The sequence below is a fragment of the Xiphias gladius genome, chromosome 5 (assembly GCF_016859285.1).
Source record: "Xiphias gladius isolate SHS-SW01 ecotype Sanya breed wild chromosome 5, ASM1685928v1, whole genome shotgun sequence".
In the NCBI taxonomy this organism is placed as follows: Eukaryota; Metazoa; Chordata; class Actinopteri; order Istiophoriformes; family Xiphiidae; genus Xiphias; species Xiphias gladius.
This window is the reverse complement of record NC_053404.1, coordinates 11,457,828-11,481,419: the sequence shown is the minus strand read 5'-3', so window position 1 is coordinate 11,481,419 and position 23,592 is coordinate 11,457,828. Positions and strand designations below refer to the sequence as shown.

General features: G+C 39.0%; 1 protein-coding gene across 4 annotated transcripts in view; it reads left to right on the top strand.

The window, feature by feature from the left end:
• sema5a (sema domain, seven thrombospondin repeats (type 1 and type 1-like), transmembrane domain (TM) and short cytoplasmic domain, (semaphorin) 5A) overlaps window positions 1-23,592 on the top strand; it is a 127,480-nt gene that overhangs the window by 69,862 nt on the left and 34,026 nt on the right. For all 4 annotated transcript variants that reach the window (XM_040127508.1, XM_040127506.1, XM_040127507.1 and 1 more), the window contains 5 exons: window positions 1,632-1,839; window positions 3,603-3,720; window positions 6,155-6,336; window positions 7,441-7,584; window positions 11,566-11,713. In XM_040127508.1, the coding sequence (XP_039983442.1) occupies window positions 1,632-1,839; window positions 3,603-3,720; window positions 6,155-6,336; window positions 7,441-7,584; window positions 11,566-11,713 (800 nt within the window). The remainder of the gene's footprint in view (window positions 1-1,631; window positions 1,840-3,602; window positions 3,721-6,154; window positions 6,337-7,440; window positions 7,585-11,565; window positions 11,714-23,592) is intronic.

The following is a 23,592-nucleotide window of genomic DNA, read 5'->3' as shown; positions in this document are numbered from 1 at the left end:
TATTTACATGTAATCGTAAAAGTAATACATAAACTACTATATAGTTTAACAAGCATCCAGACTAGAATTTGGAGGTATCTACTGGGCATCAAAAGCTAGCAAAATTATAGCCACAGCTAACACACAGCTCTCCAGATGTCTTGTCCTCACAGTGGAGCTGCAGGCTTCACACACCCTCCAACTCTGAACAAAACCAGCTGGCTTAATTCCTAAATGTACCTTACCAGTGGATGACATTAGCAAACCAGCTGAGAACACACAATACATAAATAACACAACTTTGGAGTTACCGGGAGCTACATTTGTTAGCAGCGAGATGCCTTGCCACACTTCCAGTCCCTGCACCAAGCTAGCATGTCCCTGATCAGTTTATTCACTGAATACAGAGAGACTTCACTGATATCAGCCCTACATAACTCTCAGACAACTAAAGACAACTACCCCCAAAGTGTCGAAGTAGCAAAATAGCATTAGTAACTATATAATTTCTGAGTTTCCTGAACCAGTTCAAATTCAAGACAAAACACAGGAGACCACATCAATAATCAAGGATTAAAGTAAAACAAATTTATTTAACCAATATTAAACAACACACAAATTTACTGGATGATATGTAGGTCTATTGTATCAGTAGCAAGGGAAGTGCATGAATGCGTGACAGTGTAGAGTACGCAAAGGATAAAGTAGAGTTAAAAACTAACAAAAACCTAAACTTGCAACCAAACCCAAAATACTGCTTTCTGGGAGGAGAGAGAGAAAGAGAACTGCCATATCCAACCCTTTTATATAAACTAGCAATCAGGAGGAGTTGTTTCAGGTGTAGCTCATACCTTCTGGACACACCTCTGCCACTGTGACTGTATCCTGCAGGAACAGGAAAAACACACACACAAGGAGCCCCAAACAGAGTGGGAGGGGGCATCACAGTAAGTAAGTACTTTATAAGTAATGTGTTATTGCCCAACACATCTAGGGGCAATACTTAACTCACAACTTACATTCCCTACCTTGAAACTATCTATTAGCAATTCACCTTTCTTCCTTTGGCATCAAGGCGCACCTAATTAATTTTTCTTCACCCAGGGGATGGCATGTATAATAGATGATGTTTGTTTTAGCTCTCCCAAAAGAAAATCTCCCACAAACTTCATCTCACGGGGCCTACCTTAAATAAAATAAAGGTCAGGACATATTCACATTGGCATAGATTTCCACCCTCTTCTCTCTCAGAACTAAAAATTGGTTTCTTCCCTTGGAATATCCCCTTAAAGAAAAGTAGGCCAGAAATCATGTATTCAGGTGCCATTCCAATTCCCTGGTTGCATCTATAGCACTGCATTTTGATGGCATAACCAAGCTTGGCATGCCAGCCGCCACCAGTCTTTTTTACAGTCTTATTTCAGAGCCTTTCTGTTAGGGAGTGATTGTTGTGTGGTTCACATTGAGTTCACTTCAACTTCTGTTCAGTTTTCCTTATCCAGGATATATTTTTTGTTGTTTTTCTCCTCTTTAACTCTCTGCTATTCTTACCCTACCTGTCCTTTTTTCTCTCCTCCTCTTTTCTCGTGCAGATAAACAACCTCCTTCCTTTTTTTGAACAAATCCTATCTTCTTCCCACTTTCTCTTACAGATTATGGTACCATCAGGAAAGTGCTGTCCCCTCTCAATCAGTCCATGGGGAGCTGCCTATTGGAGGAGATCGAGTTGTTCCCGCCCAGGAAGAGGCAGCCGATCCGAAGCCTGTTGATCCTGCACACCCGCAGCGAGCTTTATGTGGGTGTAAGAGACCAGGTCATCAAGATCCCGCTCAAGAGATGCAGCTACCACAAGAGCAGAGAGTGAGTGCATGCACCATTAATATCAATGGAAACTGTGAAAAGGAAATGTGCACACAACAAAGTTCTGAAGCTCTCTCTTTCTTAAGATGCTCTTTATCTGAGAGAGCCAGGCCTGTGTTGTTGGTCAGGGGCCTTTGCTGAGATTAAAACCCTGTAAATCAGCTTTTGTCTGAGCCACTGGAGGTGTCAACTGTTGCCCTCTCTCTGTCCGTCTCACTGTCTTCCTCTTGTTGTCATTGACCCATACACAATACTGTGCATTTTCTGCCTCATGCACAGTTCTGCTGCAGCTGTGTGTGTGTTTATCAGATATATTGAGTTTCTGTCTGTCTGGAAGACACTCCGTAAAGGCATAAATATTGTCAAAGAAAACCCAAGACAGAGGCCGGGGTGTGAAGACCCATCACAAGATTGGGATCCCATCCATCATTGCACACAGGAAAGGAGTCGCACCCTCATCCTTATCTCACGCACAATGAGCTGTTATTGGAATACACAGAAGGGGCTTGAAACTTCATATTACAGCTGTGGCTCTTAGATATATGCTGCAGCCATTATGGAACTTCATCACCTCTTTCATGTTTTCTTTTTTGTAAAAAGTGCAGACAAAACAACAAGAACAGATAAAAGAAATAAAACCTTGCACAGCAGCTACAGAGAGAGTTACTGGGTTCATCACTGCAATTTCTTTGAGGTTTACCTTTTTGAAGTATTAGATGGCTGTCTGTCTGTTTGTTCGGCTTTGTGGCTCACTGATGGATGGTGTACAGTCTGGTCCTTAAGGCACAGTGAAAGACAGGTATTAGCTTATTTCTTCTCCCTTTCATTTTGTACTACACTCATCACCCCTGATATCCTTTTCCGTGCAGATACAGACCATAACTCTCGGCTTTCTGTTAGCCACCCAGATACTGACCAGCCACCTTCTGTGTGCAGGCATGCACAATTGTTTCAACATTTTCATACGGATGGATGCACATGATCTTGTGTCCTTCCATAAGTGCACTTGTGTTTGTTTCTGTGCGTGGTTCATTGATATGAACCCCATGGACAATTTTGGTTACATTTCACTAGGGGCATGTCAGGCTGTGTTGATGTCTGTGACTCAGAGATATGTCATTGTGCTGTCACTGCAAAGTCGTATTTGCATGAAAAGAGTAACATCAGGCTTTTTATTGCACTCAATAAACCACCTGAAGCAGATACGACAAAGATAGATCTGGATATCTTTGCTACAGTATCATCACAGTGAATATTTGTTGGGCGGATAAGCTATTTGAGTGAGAAATGAATGTGTGTGTATGTAAACGCAAAACTGTAATCCTGGTGCTTGGCTGAAGATTACCTGAAAAATCAGTTAGCACATTGTGTTGAGACATAATATTACTATGCTGACCTAATGTAAGCATTGTAGTGCATCCCAGTGCTCCATGTTCATAAGTAAACAAAATTAACATTTTTCTCCTGCGTTTCTTATTTCTCTCCTCTTCTCTTACATTTGAATAGCTTCTCTCTTCCCTTTCTTCTTTCTATTTCCTCTCTCCAAATTCTCCTCTACTTTCCTCTCCTATGTTATCTCTCCCATGTCCTAATTATCCATCCATCATTTGCCCCACCACGTTATCTTTTTATGCTTCTCCATAATCTCCCTCTTCAACCTGATGTTTGATTTCATGTCCTGCCACAATGCAAAGCTATCTGTTTTCACATATGCCAGGTTAATAAAAGCCAATTAAAAGCAAATGTCTATTCTCTCTTCCCAGAGCTTGTGTGGGGGCCAGGGACCCATACTGTGGTTGGGATCTGTTGCTGAAAAAATGCACAACCCTTGAGGAAAGTGTCAGAATGAGCCAATGGGAGCAGAGCATCACCAAATGCCCTGTGAGTATCACTGTGCTGCTCCGTAATCTGTACACACCTCATTGTAGTTGACTGTCTTGTAACTATTCTTGCTTCCTTTTTTGTCTCCATTTTCAAACTTTAAAGTTGGTAGAAATCATAATTATCCTTACTCTGCCTCTATGCTCACTCTACTCATCATATGAGTTTAATACTTAATTTATCAGTGCTCCTCCCCTCTGAAAGCCTGTTCTTCCAGGTTACAAGCATTAACCCCTAAAACCAGCCTTGGAAACATATCCTCACCAGAGAAAAGCATCTTGGGACTGAACAACTAAACTTTAAGGGAGTGGCGAGTACCCCGGGAATGATCAAGAGCGCTGCCTCAATCATTCCCCTCTGACTGCTTGTTCATTAGCAAAACAACTTTTCCATTTATTTTAATGTGCACCAAATTTGGGAGAAGTATTAAGGGTTGGTAAGCCTATGAATTTCAGCATGGTTCAGCTTTATTCAGCGTTTCACACATAATTTTAAAGCATGTCATAACAGAGTGCTGTGTGCCTCCATACCCTTTTATGTGGCATGGTGTTCAGAGGAATATTTGGCAAAGAAGCTACTGAGCCCCCAGTGGCATCTGTCAGCAAAGGCATGGCAGAAATTTGGTCTGCACTGCGTCCACATAGGCATCCAGACTTATACACAGACAAAGACAATAATGGATGTATACATTAAGTACATAAACAGGCACTCACATTATAATTTTGCCAAGTCACTGTTGGCTGCAACTCAATGTTTTTTGTCTTATGCTGGAGGCTAAAACTCCTTCAGCCATTCAGAGCATTCATCGTACACAGTCATACTTTCATTTAAACTATCTCAACCTGAAACACATTAGCTTAGCTTTACTTCTTATAGTACATATTTTAAAGGAATAGTTAAACATTAAAACAGTTATTTGCATTCTTGCCAAAAGTTAGATGATAAGATTGATACCCAATCATGTCTGTAAGGCAAATATGAAGCTGCCACATACCACTGCCCACACCACTGATTGAATATATATTTATTCATTTAACCTTGGTCTAACCAGGTCCATCCATCCATCCAGAGTTACTAGGAATTAACTTTGGTCGTAATAACTTTGTATGCTGACTGAGAGAAATCGCTGTAAAATAAGGCTTCTGAAGAATGGGGAAATTATCTGCTTGCATAAATGTGATGCCAAGATGGAAAAGTGACAAAAAAAGAAGTTTTCTTTTATCACAGTTATAGTTTGACTAGTTAGTTTCCTATGAGTCCATTAACAGTTTGCAAAAAGCTAAACTGGCTGAATGTCTCCTCTAAATGTTTTTGTTAGGGGATCAGTTTGCCCTAAAAGTAATTGTAATCCATCTCAACTCTAAAATCATGATGTTACAGTATTCTTTAGAATAAAAAAGAGACAGCTGTTGTATTTTCAGTCAGTGAAAAATAAATGATTTCTCTTATAATCCAAAGAAAACATGAGTGGTTTACATTATCCTTCAGAATTGACCAATCACCTTGTTTCTGATGTCCTTTCATTTCTGTCCTCCCATTTTAATGAAAGAAATTACGCCTGTCCCTTCTCATGGGTAAAAAGATGTATTTATTTTATTTTGTTTTTGTATTTATTTTTTATACACAGCATAAAATGGATAATGTTATATACATGTACCATATAATTTATAGTCTCAGCTATAAATAAATGGTGAAAGAGATATGACAAAAGCTGTCTCTTTCAAGTTTTCTTTCTAGGCAGCCTATTGATGCAAATGTTGTTATCTTAGCCAATTGTCCCCCATTTAGCAACACAACAGAGTCAATTACCATTAAGATCAGAGGGTAGATGTTATTTCAGCTTTTGCAAGAGCAGCTGATGATCATGCTTTCTTTACTCCATGTGTGGAAGTGTTTTTTATATTTTTTAAATCACCCTGAAATATAGCTGAGCTCATATCATCCGCGGCACCGAATCTCACACCAGTTGCTTTTTTTTTTTAATATATAGCTCGTATGCTATATATATAGTATTGGAGCCTTACTGTTTCATTCTGTTTTGCTTCAAATGTCTATTTGTGTGGTTACTTTCATTTCCTCATATTTTTGTTGTTTAAATGTGTCCATTTGCAGCTTTCATTTGCCTTGCTGTATCCTTCTTTCACGATTTTGGAATCTAATCATATCCTCTGTCAATTTTCATACATCACCCCTGTGCTTACAGCATATTTTTATCCTTGTAACTGCACAATTTTGGATGTGCTAAAGATGATGAAATGCAGTTATTTTTGCATCTATTTGAGGAAAATTGATTTCTGTTTGCATCCACCCTAGCCATGGACTGTGCTTCCCAGAGCAACACATTCCTGAGAGCATCAGTCAAATGCAACGACCAGTTTTAGAGAAAAGCTATTACTCTCAAATGTTTTATTTCTGCCCTTTTTGTTCCTAACAGGTCCGTAATGTGACTGTCGATGGAGGCTTTGGTGCATGGTCAGGCTGGTCCACATGTAGTCATAATGATGGTGGCAGCGCGGGGTCCTGTCTGTGTCGGACCAGAGCCTGTGATAACCCCGCCCCTCAATGTGGCGGCCAGCAGTGCCACGGGGTTGGTGTTGAGGTTGCCAACTGCTCAAGGTAAACTTTTTCAGTGATACACCAGCACACATCTGTAAATATTTCCTCTGTCTTAATAAGTGGTCTCTTAGCATACATCTGTGCATCTAGATGGAGAGGAAGAGAGTTAGAGGGGTACGTATAAAAATTTTTCATTAAGGCTCTGGGTCCTCACACCTTACACACAGTAAATCTTTCCCTATTCAGTGTCAGTTATTTGGGCAAACAGGTGTTGATTGGGAGTTGTTCTTTTCACTCTCTCAGCTGACACATTATTGATTTTAACACTCTCAGCTGTAAAATTAACTGAGATGCTGCTGCTGTGCGTCAATCTTCTGCTTGCTTTACAGTGCATGTGAAATTTTTTCTTTCATTAAAGATAAGCTTTGTGAGTTAAGGGGAAGCAACTGATCATGACTTTCAGTCGTAATAAATGTATCAATTTTTTTCAATATATAAGAGGCTGTAACACAGAATTACTTTGTACATATTCTTTATACATCTATTGAACTATTGTATATCAAAGTAGTCCTTGATTCATTTTCTATTGACTGAATAATCAATCGATTCCTTGTTTTAACCTAGGTTCAATCACCTGGCCTCTCTGTTTAACTCAATCAGAACAAGTCATATGAAATTACTACAGTGTGATACCTGGGGTGGATCAACAACAATGAAACAATGTTACTTAATATAGATTTATACCTCCATTACTTTAGCATTAGAATAGTTTTTATTCTTTATGAATACTAGTTTTATCATTTATAATTTGATTACAACTACACAGATTCTATTCTCAGTATTTTTCTTTATAATATGTCCATTTAGTGTATTACCCACCACTGATCATTTGGCACCCAAGTTACCAAGGTACACCATAGTGCAGTATCTAGAGGTTTGCACTTCTGTGTCCAACCCAGGTGAGGATTGGGTTCTCATGCCCATACATTTATTCCCAAACAATAAAGATAGGCAAATCTGGCAACAAAAGGACTTTACATGGCTTAAATGAATATCCTCTAGCTATAATCTTGTCGTTTTGATTTTGTGTTCTACTGGCCACCATCACTTCTCCATCAATGGCTAAAGTAACTTACACTGATGTTGCACTTTGCATCTCCATAGAAATGGTGCATGGACTCCCTGGACTGCCTGGTCTCCCTGCAGTACTAGCTGCGGCATCGGCTTCCAAGTCCGCCAGCGCTCCTGCAGCAACCCAACACCTCGCCATGGAGGACGAGTGTGCGTGGGCCAGAACCGTGAAGAGAGGTATGCATACACGCACCCACACACATTAATACATTTATTCACATGTACTGATTAAAGCACATACATCCTGTACATGCATGTTTGGATTTCTGTGCATGTGAGAAACAAGAAAAAAGCAGTTTCGCCCCATAATTTGCAACCTGCAGTTAGGAAGTATGACTTTGACTTTGACTTTTTCTTTTCTTTTTTTTTTCCTCACTTCTGTCGAACTTTGTGACAGCCAATTAAGGAATGAGCGCGATAGTCCTGTGCTTGGGTAATTATCTAGCTTTCACACATAGACTGAGTCTACCTTTTGAAGCTTTGGAGGCTTTGGCTTAGAATAATCGCCCTTTTAAAGATGTTTGTGGGGTTTCTAAGCAACCTTCAGGGCCTGAAAAAAATCAGTTTCTCAAGGAGAAAGTATGTGAAGAAGCGAGAGACATACAATGCAGCCCAGGTTGAAAAGATCAAGAGATTAGTAATCTTTAAATTAGTTTTATTTGTCTCTCAATTTATTCTGGTTATCTGAAAGTTTAGTTCACTGTTTGCCAAATGAGAAAAGGACTGAAGAAAGTTTTTACAGCATCAATTGTGTTTGAAAATTTGATTACAGTAGTTATATTACATTGTTTCAGTTCCATCCTAATAAAGACTGGTGTTTCAAATGAACCAAGGCATTCTTCATCTGTCCCCAAAGTGTCTGTTTGCCAATGCTGATGTTTTTCATCCAGCTTCTGCCATTAACCAGTGTTTGAGGCAGAAAAAGTTTAAATAAATACAGGCACAGGAAAGGAAAGAACAGAAATAAATTGTTACCAATCATTACCATGGCAACAAAAACAGCATCGCAATGGATGAGTAATTGGATATGGCCTTCAAGGATGAACCTTATTTTACATCCATTTCCCCTCCTTTCTCTGTACTTACTCATTGATGCTCCTGGTGGAGCTCTGAGGAAAATATATGGATTGACTGGCACAGCCCAGTTACTCATGAACCACACCAGAAAACCACTGGCTGGTGCCAAAGACCATGGGAAGCCAGAAGCAGGTTTTGCCACCCCCTTTCTCTCTCTGAGCTTTAATGTCCTTTGTTTCATCTCCCCTTCCTGCTCTCAGTACTTTCTCTGTTCAGCTATTTAAAATATGTTAGGCTAGTTAGGGGCCAGCTGTGGGGAGGAGTGAGAGGAGGAGTCTTTGTGTTGTGTGTGTGTGTGTGTGTGTGTGTGTGTGTGTGTGTGTGTGTGTGTGTGTGTGTGTGTGTGTGTGTGTGTGTGTGTGTGTGAGTCAAAGAGAGAGAGAGAAATAGAGAGAGGGAGAGAGGAGGAGAGTCGGATAGAGGAACAGTGAAGCAGAGAGATAGAAAGACAGAATGTCTTAACATATGAATTATGCTGTGTCAGTCTGCCTGAGGGAGAAACACCAATGAAAAGTGGGGAAAACTTCTCACTGTGTAATGGTGTCCAAAAAAATTCTACCACATTTGTTGTTTGTAGTTGCCCATGTGTGAAATAGGTAAAGTCTTCTGTGCAAGCTTTTATCTGCATGGCATGAAAAGGACTGGCTCTTTATCAGCTTTTGCGCACTGAATAATTCCTTTATTGGCCTGTGCCCCATCATTTTATGGGGCACAGGCCTCCTTTAAGAGGCATTAAGCATTTGCAATAAGTCTCGCTACACACTTTGTTCTTCCCATGTTGCCTCAAGTACCCTGTGCAGATTAATGCACACGCCTTATGTTCAAACACACATGCATATGGTGTGAGCTCATGTACACATATAATTATATTTACAAAAACTTACAAGATTCTAAGACCAAATTAAACCGCCTCTCTCGCCTCTTGTCTGCTTCCCTATTAGCCAACAGGCTGCCCAAAAATTTGGCCCTGATTGTTTGCAGCAGGCAGGTCTTTTAAAGATAAAGGAAATGTTCTAAAGCTGACCATACACAGCAGTGCTATAGGCTTAAATCGGGCTGGTTAATGCCTTCATTTATGAACCTTATGTTGGTATTTCCCTTAGCACACTGACATGGCCCACACTGCTTACTCAGCCTATAGTGAGTAATTAGCAGCAGTTTAGTCTGATCAGCTCTGTGTGCTTTTAGTGAGCAAAGAAAAGGGTAAGATAAGATGGAGCGAAACCACCGACTTGTCTGAAATGATTAGTGTGTACAATGATGATTTTGAAGCTCTAAATCTGCTTCATATTGATCACAGCAGTTTTTAATTGTGCTGTGGTGCAGCAAGGGTATTTTGTGTCTGCATACAACCCAGCCTGCATGAATGTCTGTGTGAGTGTGTGTTGTACATCTTTCTCCTTCTCTTAAGCATTGGCTTGATTGTAATGCACATTCTTCCTCACTTCTACATAATTCTCCTCCCCACTGTATCATCCCACTACAAGCATGCAGATTAGTATAGGTGGAAAAGAGCACACTACTCTAAAGATTTTTACAACCAGGGTATACAGAAAGTAGCTTTTGATTTGCCATGAATAATAGCAGAGTATTTGGGAATAGTACATGAAAATATCTAGCCTGAGCCTCTAGAGGAAGGGTTTAAAGTTAAGGCTATTTTAGCACAAGAAGACTCAGTTTTCCTCAGAAGGCAGTAATGTGCAAAAACACAACAAAGTAACAATAAAAGCAATTTTATCGAATGCGTAAAAGTTATAAAATAAATTATATCGGTTCTAATAAGGCTGGCAATCGTCTGTCATTATTGTATAATGAGGACTGAGTAATTAAGTATTTTAGACATCGCAGTAATCCTGTCTTGTAAAATGCTGTAATTAGAGATGATGCATGCATCTGTGTGGCTTTTTTAATAGGCTATGTCAATGAATTATGGAAAATGTACATGCACATTCATTATGATTTGAGATTTTCTTAGCTGTACTTTTATGCAACACTGTAGATTACACCATGTACACTGCACACACATACCACAGACCTGTCTCCGGTGGCATGATTCAATCAGATGTTCAGGCTCTCAGTGCACCATGTTCTCTGCACTCCATGGCCACATCAAAGAGTTATGTATGTTGGGTTTGTAAAAGTTTGTTTTAAGCAAAGTTTACACAGTTTTGCAGACATTCCTGTCTTGTGGTATAGACTCTTTGTATTTATCTAAATTCAGTGGCAAGGTTTCAAAAGTGTGGTGACGTATTCATGCCCCTCACATAAAATTTTAGTGTTCTGTCAGATAAAGTAGCTATTCCATTTTCCACAGACAACTCAAAAGACACTGTTATACATGATTTATATATACCTAGTATAAGTGAAGTTCTATTGTCAGAGCTTCCAAACTATCTCATATTGCTTCTTTAGTGTATAGTGTAGCGCCTGTTCAACACATGCTTGTTATCTCATTAATAGTTCAATATTTTATTCAATCATGTAATTATCTAATTTCCATGTCATGATATTAATAATAATAATAAAATCTATTTGTCACATACCTGATCTGAAAATAACGGACAACAAATTCAGGACTGCTGTGACACATACACTCACTTGCCAATTTATTATTTACACCTAGATAAAACTAATGCAGTATAATACAACTGGCCTGCAATAAATCCCCCCTTCATGAGGATTATAATGTTTAGTTTTTATTAAATCTGTTTGAAAGAGGTGTTGATTTATTCGGATGGTCATTTTGGAGGCTGTAATTTGTGGCACTGTTGAATTGTACTCGGTGATACTGAGAGGGTGATCCTGATACTTTGTCCATCCCATTTAAATGAATTAAGGATGACAAAAGATTAGGAATACAGTTTTTATCTGGGTGTACCTAATAAACTGGCTTTTTAAAATTATTTTGATTATTTTTCTTTTTTGCTAGATTTCCTGCTGACTTTCCTTTTTTTTTCCTTATCTGCTGATTGTGTGTTTTTTGTTCTGAAGTCTCTCTTCTCCTGATCACATTAAGACTATCTGTATAAGTAAAGTTACTCATACATACTCGTCCCCTGTGGTCATCCTCTTCCTTCCCAGGTACTGTAATGAACACCTGCCCTGCCCGCCTCATGTCTACTGGTCAGCCTGGTCAGCATGGGAACGCTGCACTGTGCCTTGTGGTGGAGGCATCCAGTCACGGCACAGAACCTGTGAGAATGGCAACGACTGTCCCGGGTGTGGTCAGGTATGTCACACAAAACAATAGCTCTCACATGCACCATCCTTCTATCTGTCTTTCTCTTAGTCTATTCATTGTTTAGAAACTCAGGCTAAGCCATTTTATCCGATGAACAGTCAGCAGTGATGAAATTGGAACATCTAACATGACTAAATCCCCTGGCTATTCTTATACAGTGGCAGCAGCCATCAGATTTATTACCAAGACCTATTTAATACCACACACACATACAATAATCACTCCACATATGAATAGGCTTATTTTCTGCCACAAAGCTTTCTCCAAAGCAGGGATGATGCAAGGAAGTGTTGAAATACAAGCATTCTCCTTTTTGACAGAAGGATGTGATGCTCGTGTTATTTTTGGTGCTATTTTCACCCAAAAACACAAATACACACACTCCCTCATCCACAGTACTGGTAAAAATTAGGGAGACTGAAAATTATAGCTGTAGCTTCTCGTGTTCCTCTTCGAAATGGATTAAAGAAAATGGGTCAGGGACTTGTTAATGCGTGGAGTCCTTGAAGTGGGTTTTTGTTTGTTTGTTTATATATGAGTTAAACATGTACAATTTACCTTTTTGATAGAAAATTTGAGTTTAAGATGGTTTACAGACAAGGCTAAACTGAATTTTAGAATTAAGATTAAAATCAGGATTACACACACAAACCTCTTTGATACTGTCTGTACATTTACATAAATATGCATATTCACAGTATCTGTATCTATGTGGGATAAATGATTAGACAGAGGCATTCACTGTGTTAAATTGAAGTGATTGGATTTTTGTTTTAAAAAAATGCTGACAAATTCTGAAAAGCGTTAAACGACCCACATCACATTTACCTGAAAGGTTGTGTAATGGACCGTTGTGAAGCTAAATAGTGTACTGCAAGCAGTATGAAACATCCTACATAAGGCCTTGCAACCTCAGGAGCAAACAGTATATAGTATCTGATAATTGCCCATGACACATTAGTAGCTGCAGAACACTCATAGGAAAAGACTGGCCTCCCATTAAGTAGCAATTTAATAGTCACATTACATCATCTACTGCTACGTGTACCTACCTACTTTTTCTCTCTCTTACACACATACAAACACATTCTCATCAGATGGCAGCTGTCTTATTTCTGTCATAGCGCAGCAATCATTATCCTCACGGAAGTATCCATGGAATGTCGAGGTTTTCCAAGAGGAACTGATTTCACAAAAGGAAACTTATGGCGAGCGCAAGGGAATCTCAGTCACTGCTGTTTCCAAAACGGAAAGCTTGGCTTTGCATGTCATTAGTTGAGGATATTTTTGATGTAACCGCAGTTTGGAGAAGATAGGTGTCAGGGGTAGGGACAGTCTGGTAGTGATTACGGACAAGGAGGTGACATAATAGAGACAGTTGAGTCAGGTCAGTGGGAAAGGTCAAAGAGCACCTTGTGTAAACTCAGTACTCTCGTTGTCCATTTCACCCAATCCCTCTCCTTCTTTTTGACATTCTTTTTTTCACTGTTGCTCTTGTATTTTTTGTCCCTTTTGTTTCCTTTGTTTGCTTCCTTTTCGTTTTGTTTCCTCATTGGCTCCTTGTCTTCCAAAACTGTGACATGTACTTAATTGGGGCCATCTTGGCCACCGGAGTTGTAATTACATGCAAACTTCACAGATACCTTCTCTTTCCCAGGGAAGTCTTTATTTGGACAGCTTGGCTAACTTGTATTATAGCTGCATATTTACTCAGATCAAAGAAACATTTGCCGACTTTACGGCTCGGATAAGGTGCTTAATTGCACCGCTGTTAAAGTATAACAACTGCCTCAGTGCACTTATAGCCCCTAAGAGGTGCATGTTAAGTGTTCGAAACAGGGAATTTTAAAGTTCCAAATGACATCCACCTTTCCAATGAAAATAACTACACATGAATTTTTATTTAAAACTTAAAGATCTAGGATAATGGGAATATGTTCTTTTAATTTCATCAAGGACCCCCCCCCCCCAAAAAAAAAAAAAAAGTGAAGTGTGATGGAGTTCGTTTTTAATGTGCCATCTGTCTGTGTTCTCTTCCCTCGGACAGATCCATGTTTAATTAAACAGAAGGAGCCCACACACACACACACACACACACACACACACACACACATTGCAGCTTCTGTCATCACTGCTACTTTTTGTAGCCCCTAAGGGAAGCTGAAAAGATGAACAATGTGTATGTCTTGTTTGTTTGTGTGTATGCATTCATGTTTACCTTTAAGGATTGATATTGCCACAGCCACCTGTGCTCAGCTCCAGGCATTTGCCTTACATTAATCGACAGTGATGAGCTAACATCTGCTTGATGTTTTACAGAGACATCAGGCAGAGAAAATACTAACTTTTGGAATTTATTTTGAAAAGAGTATAAGATCCAGTGAAGTTGGTAATACCAGTGTTGTACATGTTTAGTTTCCCAACATGCTGTAAAGTGAATCGCTGAGCAAAAAGTCTATTCAGTTGTTTTTCCTGAAGCAAAATTTTCTACACTTATACCCCGTCCTCAGGGAGCTCACTGCAGAGTCAGGGACAGAGTAGCTCAAATGAAGCTGGTAGGGATTCAGGTCAAGGACACTTTAATTTAAACACAAGTGTCTCTACTCACTATGCAGCTCTGCTATCCTGAAAACAAAATGTTGCCACATGCATGATTAGAGGAACTAACTGTCAAGCTGCTTTATTTCCATCAAACTTCCTATAACGTTGTCTTGTGTGTCATTGCCTTAAGCCTCAACAGTCTAATCTTCAGGGAAGTATTTATTCCTAGGTGCTTGGTGCCTCATTTTGCTAATGTAAAAGGCCACATAACTGCAACTTTATCAGGCTGAGCTATGGTCCATGCAGCGCTGCTCCATCTCTCTCATTTCACTGTATCTGCATTAGTTGATGGTTTTAATCCCCCAGAGAACCCAGAGAAATCTGGGCTGGAAATAAACAAGCAAGCGTCTGGTGGCCTAGCAGTAATGTACAGCACTGTACCATGTGCACAGTACTTACAGTACTCTTTTCCTGTGCGGTGACAGAGTCAGACATCCATGAATAAATAGGGAAAAAAAAAATTCACAAACAGTGAAGCAGTGAGTCACTAATTATTAACAGCTAGGTATTTTGTAAAAGAGGCTTTTAATACAAACATTACTCATTACATTACAAAAGTGTTGATAGAAGAAAATAATCCACTATATTAACCTTTTTGATGCAGTTCACACACTATGTCGAAGGCTGATTTAGGAGTTTATGGCAAGTTGATTAGGAAGGCCATTATTTTAACGGAAGACAAAAAAATAAAAATCTATTTTTACTTTTTGTTATTTATGGTACAGTCGACATAATTGTCAGATATTAGAGAATCACAGGCAGCTAGAGGTCTTATATATATAATCTTTATTTAATTGTGTAACATCACTTAGATCAAGATCTCTTTTGCAAGAGAGACCTGAGTATAGCAGATTAAAAGAATAGAAGAAAAACAAACATAGCCAGGCTAAACAAAATGACAAATACATAAAACTAATATAGCTACAAGCTGCAATTTGCAGAAGGAAGCAGCTCAATCAAAAAATTAAAGCTGCAAAAAAAACAACAAGCAGGTTTTAGGCTTGACAAAGCCAAGCAAAGTCACTTCAGCTAGTTTTATTCTGTTTATAGGAGTGAGACCAATCACACACAATGTATGCAGAAAAAAAATTCTAAATTCAAAAAAAGTGTCCATGTAGTAAATAGCATCTTATCTTGTCTACCATATAGTAAATGCATTGGGGAGATCATTGATGAAAATCTACTTCAGCTCTGTTTATTTTCCTCCAAAAAGAATTAGCAAAAATTAATACTTTGACTGGAGTTAATAACAGGCTTATGAAAAGAGAAAAGGAGTAATGCAATAGAAGGTGTTATTATCACGCTAGACTGTTTTTTTGTTTGGTTTTTGTTTTTTTACCCTGTTTAAGCTACAATTATCGCAGTTTGCATGGTATGTTTGATTTATTGTTATTTACACAAGTGTATAACTTGTATTCAAGATTGTTTATGAGTAGTCAAGGGATTGAAAAAATGAGTTACAGAAGAACAGAAAATTATTGTAGGCTATAGGGCTGCTCTATGAGACTCAAGCCTCAATTGGATGGTAGCATCATGGAAATAGATAGCTTTAGAAAATCATGTAAATTGTGTACATAATGACTTCACTATGAAGTGGCTGCTATGAGATGGGCTGAAAAATGTGGAACTGAAAATGTTATGTTAACCAATAAGTTGTAATGAAATAGCAGGTCAACTGTAACTCTGAGTTATGAATTCATTAAAACCTTGACAGGTTTGACCTGAAATATACCTAAATGGCATTGACTAGACTCATGATAGAATGTTGTAAAACTACAAAACCTTGTGGTCCGTCAGTATGTAAGTGTTGCCCCAGATACTGTTTGCAGTGACACAGCTTAAATGTCAATTATTATCTTGACCAAACAGAATGGTGTTAGAGAATAATGGGGTTATGGGATAATGTAACATGCATTCCATTACTTGCTACCATTTGTAATGAAGCTCATTTTCACGTATAGCATCTCTATAGTGCTTTTCGAGTTGTTATGACTTTTATTTGACCAGGACATAGTTTATTATGGAACTCTCACTGTAAGATGATGCAGGCTAGTGTGTTTTGTGTTTAGTTATAAACATGCATTTTCATGGTTATGTTAATCGCAGAATGCTATAACAGTATATGTGCAATCCGCAATATGACTGGTATTCCTTAATAATTTTAAATGCTCATGTTGGTGAATTTACATTCAGATGTGGACAGTATTTCTCTTACATGTATTATAAATACGTATTGCAATTACTTTCAGCATTTTTTAATTTGTTTGTCAAATTTCAATTTAATTAGTATGAAGATACTTCAGAGAACAGTAATTGTGTATTTTTAAAATACTCAAAATATGTTCACTATGATTAATCCAAAAATGTTATCACTCATCTACAGCAAATTGTTTTAATAAATATAATGAAAAACTAAGAATAATAGCTTTCGTTTGCTACACTCATTGATGTAAGAATCCAGAGAAGAACAGTCCTCTCTGGAGTTTTATCTAATCATCAAGCTTCTCTTTGCTAGATTAAATACCAAATTTTGAATATCAAAGTGAGGTCATTGCACTTCATCAAATATTCTGAAGTACAACTTGAGTTTTGAAGACAATTCGTGATAGGCCATGCACACACATGCATTAACAATTGCACACTGAAGGTGCTGCTTTTTCCCAACCTTTATTGGATGTTAACAAAACTTGATGTATTATGCTGATTTTGACGGTATCAATTTGGTATTGATACCGTCAAAATCATTAAACACAGTAAACATCATGCAAATCAGATAAAAACCAAAAATCTGTCCACCGGGTTTTGAGGTACACACAGCCCTACCAAGATTTATGATGATTAGACAAATGGTGAGTGAGTTATGGCCAATTTCCTGCTAAGCCCCATCATCTGATAAGATGTTTTTGGTCAATGGCAGCCATGTTTTTGGACCTTGCCCATTTATAGTAGAATTGTGTAGCTCACTCCTGCAATGCTGTATACCAAATTTGGTGTTGATACAGTCAAAATCCAAAAATAGGGGTTTGGTGTAGTCCATCATGGCGACCTTTAATGGTCAAAGAGGTTTTTGTAGAGCAAATTGAGCTGGACCGAAATTGCATTTTTGGGCCTTAATTACAGCGCCACCATCTGGCCAACTGGGCTCATCTTTCTAGGGAAGCATTTGCACATCATTTCCAGTTACTGGGCCAAGTTTTAGGTTTCTAACTCGTTCCAGCTCACAGTAATTTAACTGTTTAAAATATTGATAATAAACCGGCACAAATTCAAAAGGTCTCAATCCCTTCGGGTTTGAACCCCAAACATAGCCAGACATAACAAATGCACATACAGCATCAGTGACAATCGCAGACATCAGTGAATGGATTTGAAGTTAAAAGTTTAAAAATCGTCCAGTGGGATAAGACTTTCAAGTTTTAAAATCCTCCTTTATGTTCTTAGCTGTAATCAGCTGCTCCAACAATAAGCTTCACCATAAAAAATAGAAAACTAAAGCCACAAGCATCTGCTCCATGAAATTTTACTTTTATAACACTCCATTAAATCCTCATGTTTGGATCAGATTCTGATGGGTATGCCGACATCGGACCGACCAGAGACCACTAAATACCAAGCAGTTATATACAGGGGCAAATGATGAGCCATAGCCCCGCAGATCTCTCGCTAGCTTGATACTAAGTAACGAGAGAGAAATTTTAACTAGATCTAGTTAAAAGAAAAAGAACTACAAAATCCACTGTAAATGGCATGCTATTTTCGAGTACTAGTTTAAAGAAGACTTGCTTTAGAGATGTGCAGTCTTCAAGAAAATAACATTCATTGTGATATTTTCTATTTTATACGGTAAAGTACCTCAAATATCCGTCACATCCAGGCATGAAAACGGACAATTTGTTTCTGCTGAACAACTGCTTGAGTCTGCCTACCATACTTAAGTAAAAGTTAAATATGGGCCATAGAGAACTGACAATGCATAGAATGGCTTAATGATATTGAGAGCTGTTCAATTTACCTGGGCTGTGAAATGAAAGTTAAATACCGTCCGGGGGGGGTCTCCTTCTGTTTAATTAAACATGGTACACTGGTATGTAACCAGGAGACCTGCTCCTGGCCGACACCATGCTTTGTTGTGGAATCAGGATGGTGGGGAGACAGAGAGAGAGAGAGGAGGTAGTGTGTTTTGGCCTGCACTGCTAATTGAACTGATGTGTCATGGAGACTTGAGAATCATAAGGCCTCCATCTCCACAGACTCAACCAAAATAGATAAAGATGTAGGCACTGGAGAGGATTACTCACTCTCACATCTCAAATCTGGACCATTCAGTTAAACGTCAGGATACTAGTGTTTATATGTATTGTATATGTGTTTGTGCATCCGTATATACACCACAACACATATGCATTCCTTTCCCTCTCACTTTCCCTCTGTCTAACACACAAACACACACACAAACACACACACACACACACACAGCTCGCCTAGTCCAATAAGGAGTAATGGTTATAATGATGGAAGGAGGCTGGAGGGGCATTACTACTTATTATTCACCTCCTACAGCTGGCCAGACACCATAGAGAGCCTTTTTGTATTTGTAAACACATACACACACATTCTCCTCTCAACACACAAGCAGAAGTAAAGACATCCACTCCACATTCATACATTCTTCAATAAAAGTAAGGAGAGAGGCTGAGGGTTTAAACTTCCCCAACACTCAGACACTACACTGATGCACTCTCTCTCTCTCTCTCTCTCTCTCTCTCTCTCTCTCTCTCTCCTTTTTTTCTTGCTTTTTTTGCCCCTCTTCCTTCTCAACTGGTATGCCCTCAGTATATAACACCTAAAAAATAAGCAGAAAGGTCTATGGATGGAGACAGAATGAGATAGGAGCTGCCTGAATCCATAACTCAGCCATGCATAAACTTATAAACTTGCATCCACTTCACACAAATAAACAAGTCAGTGCAAAAGTGCCAGCCTAAAGTCAAACTCTCACTCATAGTCAAATTGACAAATGCACACACTCTTGCATATACACACACAAACAGCCTGTCCACCACATCTATACTGACCAACCAGATAGCTTGTTTGTGTTAGGCATTAAAGATGCTATCAAGCATCCTCCCACCCAGCTCTCCGGAGCTCCAGCCAGAAACACATTACAGTGTTGCTAGTCTCAGAGTGGCTGCCTGTTAAAGGTGTTGCACAGCATAAAATTGCTGCTTTCCATTTGCCCATAATGCATATTGCTGCTCTAGCCAGGGGGAGGGGCATGGATATGAGTTCAAATCAGCGGACTAATTTAATCCAATCTTGTGTTCCACATGCCACTTGTCACATTCGACTGCTTTCCGCCATGTTTTCACTTTTGGTTAATTTCTCTGAAATTGAGTGAAATCTGAATGTGGCTGAGTGAAGAGTGCAGGAAATGTTTCCTGGTTTTTGTTGGGGGGCTTTTTTATTTGTTTGTTTATTTTGTTGTTGTTGTTGTTGTTGTTGTTTTATTAGCTTGCCATATCAACAGGCAAGCTGGAAAGATTGAGATGAAATATTTAAAAAGCTAATTTTCCTCAGCTAGTATTGCCTAAATGTTTCAACAGTGAATCAATTTTAATTCATATGTGGCTCCTTTTTGTTCAGACAGCCATATTTACATGGCCAACTGTATGCCTAAGATGACCTATTCGTTCCTTTGGTTCACTGAATGTCAGTTGAATGGAGTTACTTCATTTGCCTGTGGGTGTGGTTTTTTATGGGGAGAGCTGGACTCATGTTTATTTCATAACCTCGGGTCCATTTTTAATGCATTATTCAAAAAATATTATATAAATTGCCACTCATAAAGCGGGATGTACTGTTTTTGTTTTTATTATTATGCCAGATTTTGTATTCACGTGTGTAGCCACCATTACAAGGCTCTTTTTATTGCAGTAAAAGTGTCCACCATCTTTTAACATTTTTACTGGATGTAATATAGTCAACAGTAGAGGTCTTCAACTTTTTTTTCACATAATTGATCCCCAGGTGGTACAGAGATGACACTCTGGACCTCCACCATATTTTCATGGCATTACATCATATTCTCACCATCCCATTTTATACATTCAGTCTATTATCTATTATCCATTATCAGGCTATTGTATATATTATCAGCCTATTTATCTATTTTATTTAGTTGGTTACACAAATAACCCTAACCCCAAGCTCTTTAGCTGGGCCTCCCTGTCGGTGTCCTTATCTATAATTTAATACCTACGCATTAATTTACAATTGCAAACAAAACCTCCGTCATAGGTAGCCAGTTATACTGTCCAGTTACGAGAAGTTAATTCACACCTGCCAGCCAATGAGAATAGAGAATCCTCTGTTGCCACTGTATAAGATAAAATATCTACCAGCATTATTATATCTCATCGACCCATAAAGTAAAACAAGGGACAGTGTGACATGAATTGGTAAACATCCTCAATTTTAATCTTTCAAAATAAGTCTGTTCCTCAGGCCGTTAGCAGATGTTCATTATTGTCCCTTTTTTATTTATTGAATAAATTGCAGTCTGTAAGTGCAGATTAAAATGATCAAAATATTGGATTGAAATGCTATTACTAATTCCTATTTTGTGATGTGCTAACAAATTTAATAGACACTCTACAATTCCTGCACAGACTTTAAGGGCAGTGGTTCCCAATGTCTTAAGCTTGTAACCATTAAAATGAAATAATGTCCATTTGTCGCCCAATATCATAGGTTATGGCCTGAATGTGGACATGAGTTTTGAACAGTTCAACCAAAGATTAATTTTTCTTTCTCAGAATGTGTCATCTGAAGGATGAAAAAGCTCTCAATAAGCCACAGAGCTTTTGATGTTAGTTCAGTCAGTGAGACATCAGTCAGTGGGGCATCTTTATTACACGTACACTGACCACCTTGCTGCATATACTTTTGTTGATGAGGATGCCTTCAGAGACCTTAAATTAGGTTTAGCTTTGAACCCAGTAATTATCTCACTCGGCACTAATCCTCAGAAAAGTACAGGGGAAAACACTTACCAGAGAAGCTTCATTAAATATTTACTGTTTGGCCACCATCAACAACTCACACAACAAACATTCACGCAACATCTATGCCATGTGTGGCTTTTCAGTTACCGTAGGCGACGGCGAGACACTGAGGTGGACTTTTTTGCCTTCTTCCTTTTTGTTACTGGCTGATAATCATAGATTGTGGGCTCGTCTGTGATGTGTGATGATGTTAAATATTAATGTCTGGAGATGATTACAGAGCTAGATGGAGAGAGGCAGGAAGTGTCATGGTAGTGACGCCCTCATTCATCACGGCACCCTAAGAGAATTAGAACCTGCCTGTGTTTTTAACCTTGGTACCCCAGGGAAGAGAGGCAAAGAGAGTGAGGGAAAGGGAGAGAGAGGAGGAAATAGGAATAAAGGCGTATAGGGAGAGACAGAGAGAGATGAAACAATGATACAGAGGGAAAAAGAAACAGGGAGAGGGAGAAAGAGAGCTGACACAAAGCGAGTTATAAACAGTGTGTGAAAAAGAGGTTGAAAGAAATACTGTATAAAGATAGATAGATTAATGGAAAGTGAGACCAACAGAGCAAGAGATAGCATAAAAGACAAAGCAAGATGGTGAAAAATAGACCTGCATACTATATAATGTATATTGCCTTCCTCCGCTGACCTGTCAGCCTATCCCATGTGACAGGCTGATAGATATGCAGAAAGAAACTCTTATCTTATTTTGTCAAGGTCCGGCAGTCACTCAAGGCCTATTCAGCATAAATAAACAAGTGGTGAGGAAAATTCCAGACATCTCACCTCCTCTTCTGTGGTGTAATTTTCTCCAGATGTATCACTTGACCACCTTATTTATTTAGCTGGGAACAAAAGGGGCCCGGACTGCATATTAACCCAACTATTATCTTCACTAATCACATCATCAAATATAGCACCACTGAATACCATAACAGAATATTTTTTGACCAGTTGTCCAAACAGGCTGAGGGTGGTGGAGGGAAAATGTACACTTATGGCACTTCTGAATGAGACTCACATATCATACTGTCAGAAGTTCAGTGATGTGTTTTTCATTTTTACTGCAGCGCTCCTAAGGCCAGATGCAGATGAGAGAAAAAGTTACCATTATTGCTTTCTTTTCTCTTTCCCCATCCCCTTCTTCACTTCTCTCTTTATTAACTTCTCTCTGGCATCACCCCCCTCTCTCCCCTCCACCCTCTTTTCCCCTCCGTAATAAATTAAACTTGACCAATGACCTTTTCTGCCTGGCTTGTTTGCCTCTTGCCATTTTGAGCAAGTGGTCTAATGAGAATGTATCTGTGGTCAGTACGTTCTGGCAGAGTGTTAGTCTGTGTTGGGGATAGGCAAATAGAGCTGGGTTGGTGTGTAAGGATTTTTTTTGGGGGGTGAGTGGTACTGGACCTGGTAACATACAATAAACCAGTCAGAACTCAAATCAAGAGGCTCTCAAGGATGAGCTGCAATGAAAGCTTTGAAAAGGCTTTTATTTCCTCACGAAATAAGCTGTTTCATTACATATTCGTCATTGCTGACAATTTCAAAAGCTATTATACTGTCCATCATTATGCTTGCGAAATACACCAGAAATTTCCGTCTGCGCTTGCTTAATCATTGCTTTAAAAGGGCAGTATGTAAGTATTTTAGTTTAAAACATTCAAAAATCAACTTAGATTATCAACAGAATGTGAGGAAATAACAGTTTTTTACGTTATGTCAGAGACATCTATGTATGCTGTTCCAGAGATATCTACTGAAGTTAATATGCTAACCAGCTAACACCAGCCTGTCCTGTCCAGTAATACAACTTTATACCTACAGAGACGATAGTGGGTCACTGTGGTGTTCAGTTCGCCTTCAGTCCATCATGAGAGGATGAAGTAGTAACTGCGGGAAGGCTATAAACTCATTTTGCTGCCATCCTTTCTTGGCGACATTTCTCCAGTCTTTCCTCAAGCTCAGCTTTTGATGCTGCTGCTGTAGCTGCTCTCCCTCTCCCTCACATTCCTTGACGTCTTGCGGCTCATCCTCTTCTCCTGCCACCACTACATCTTCCCTGTCTCTCTGGCTGGGCAAACTGGGTATGAAATCGTTGTTGTCAGTCTAATAGTAACCATAAGTAAAGTAAAGACCCTAATTGCAAGGCAAACCTGTGTGGAGAACTTAATTCCCCAATCCATGCAGGTTTGGAAACATGTCAACAACTGCCCT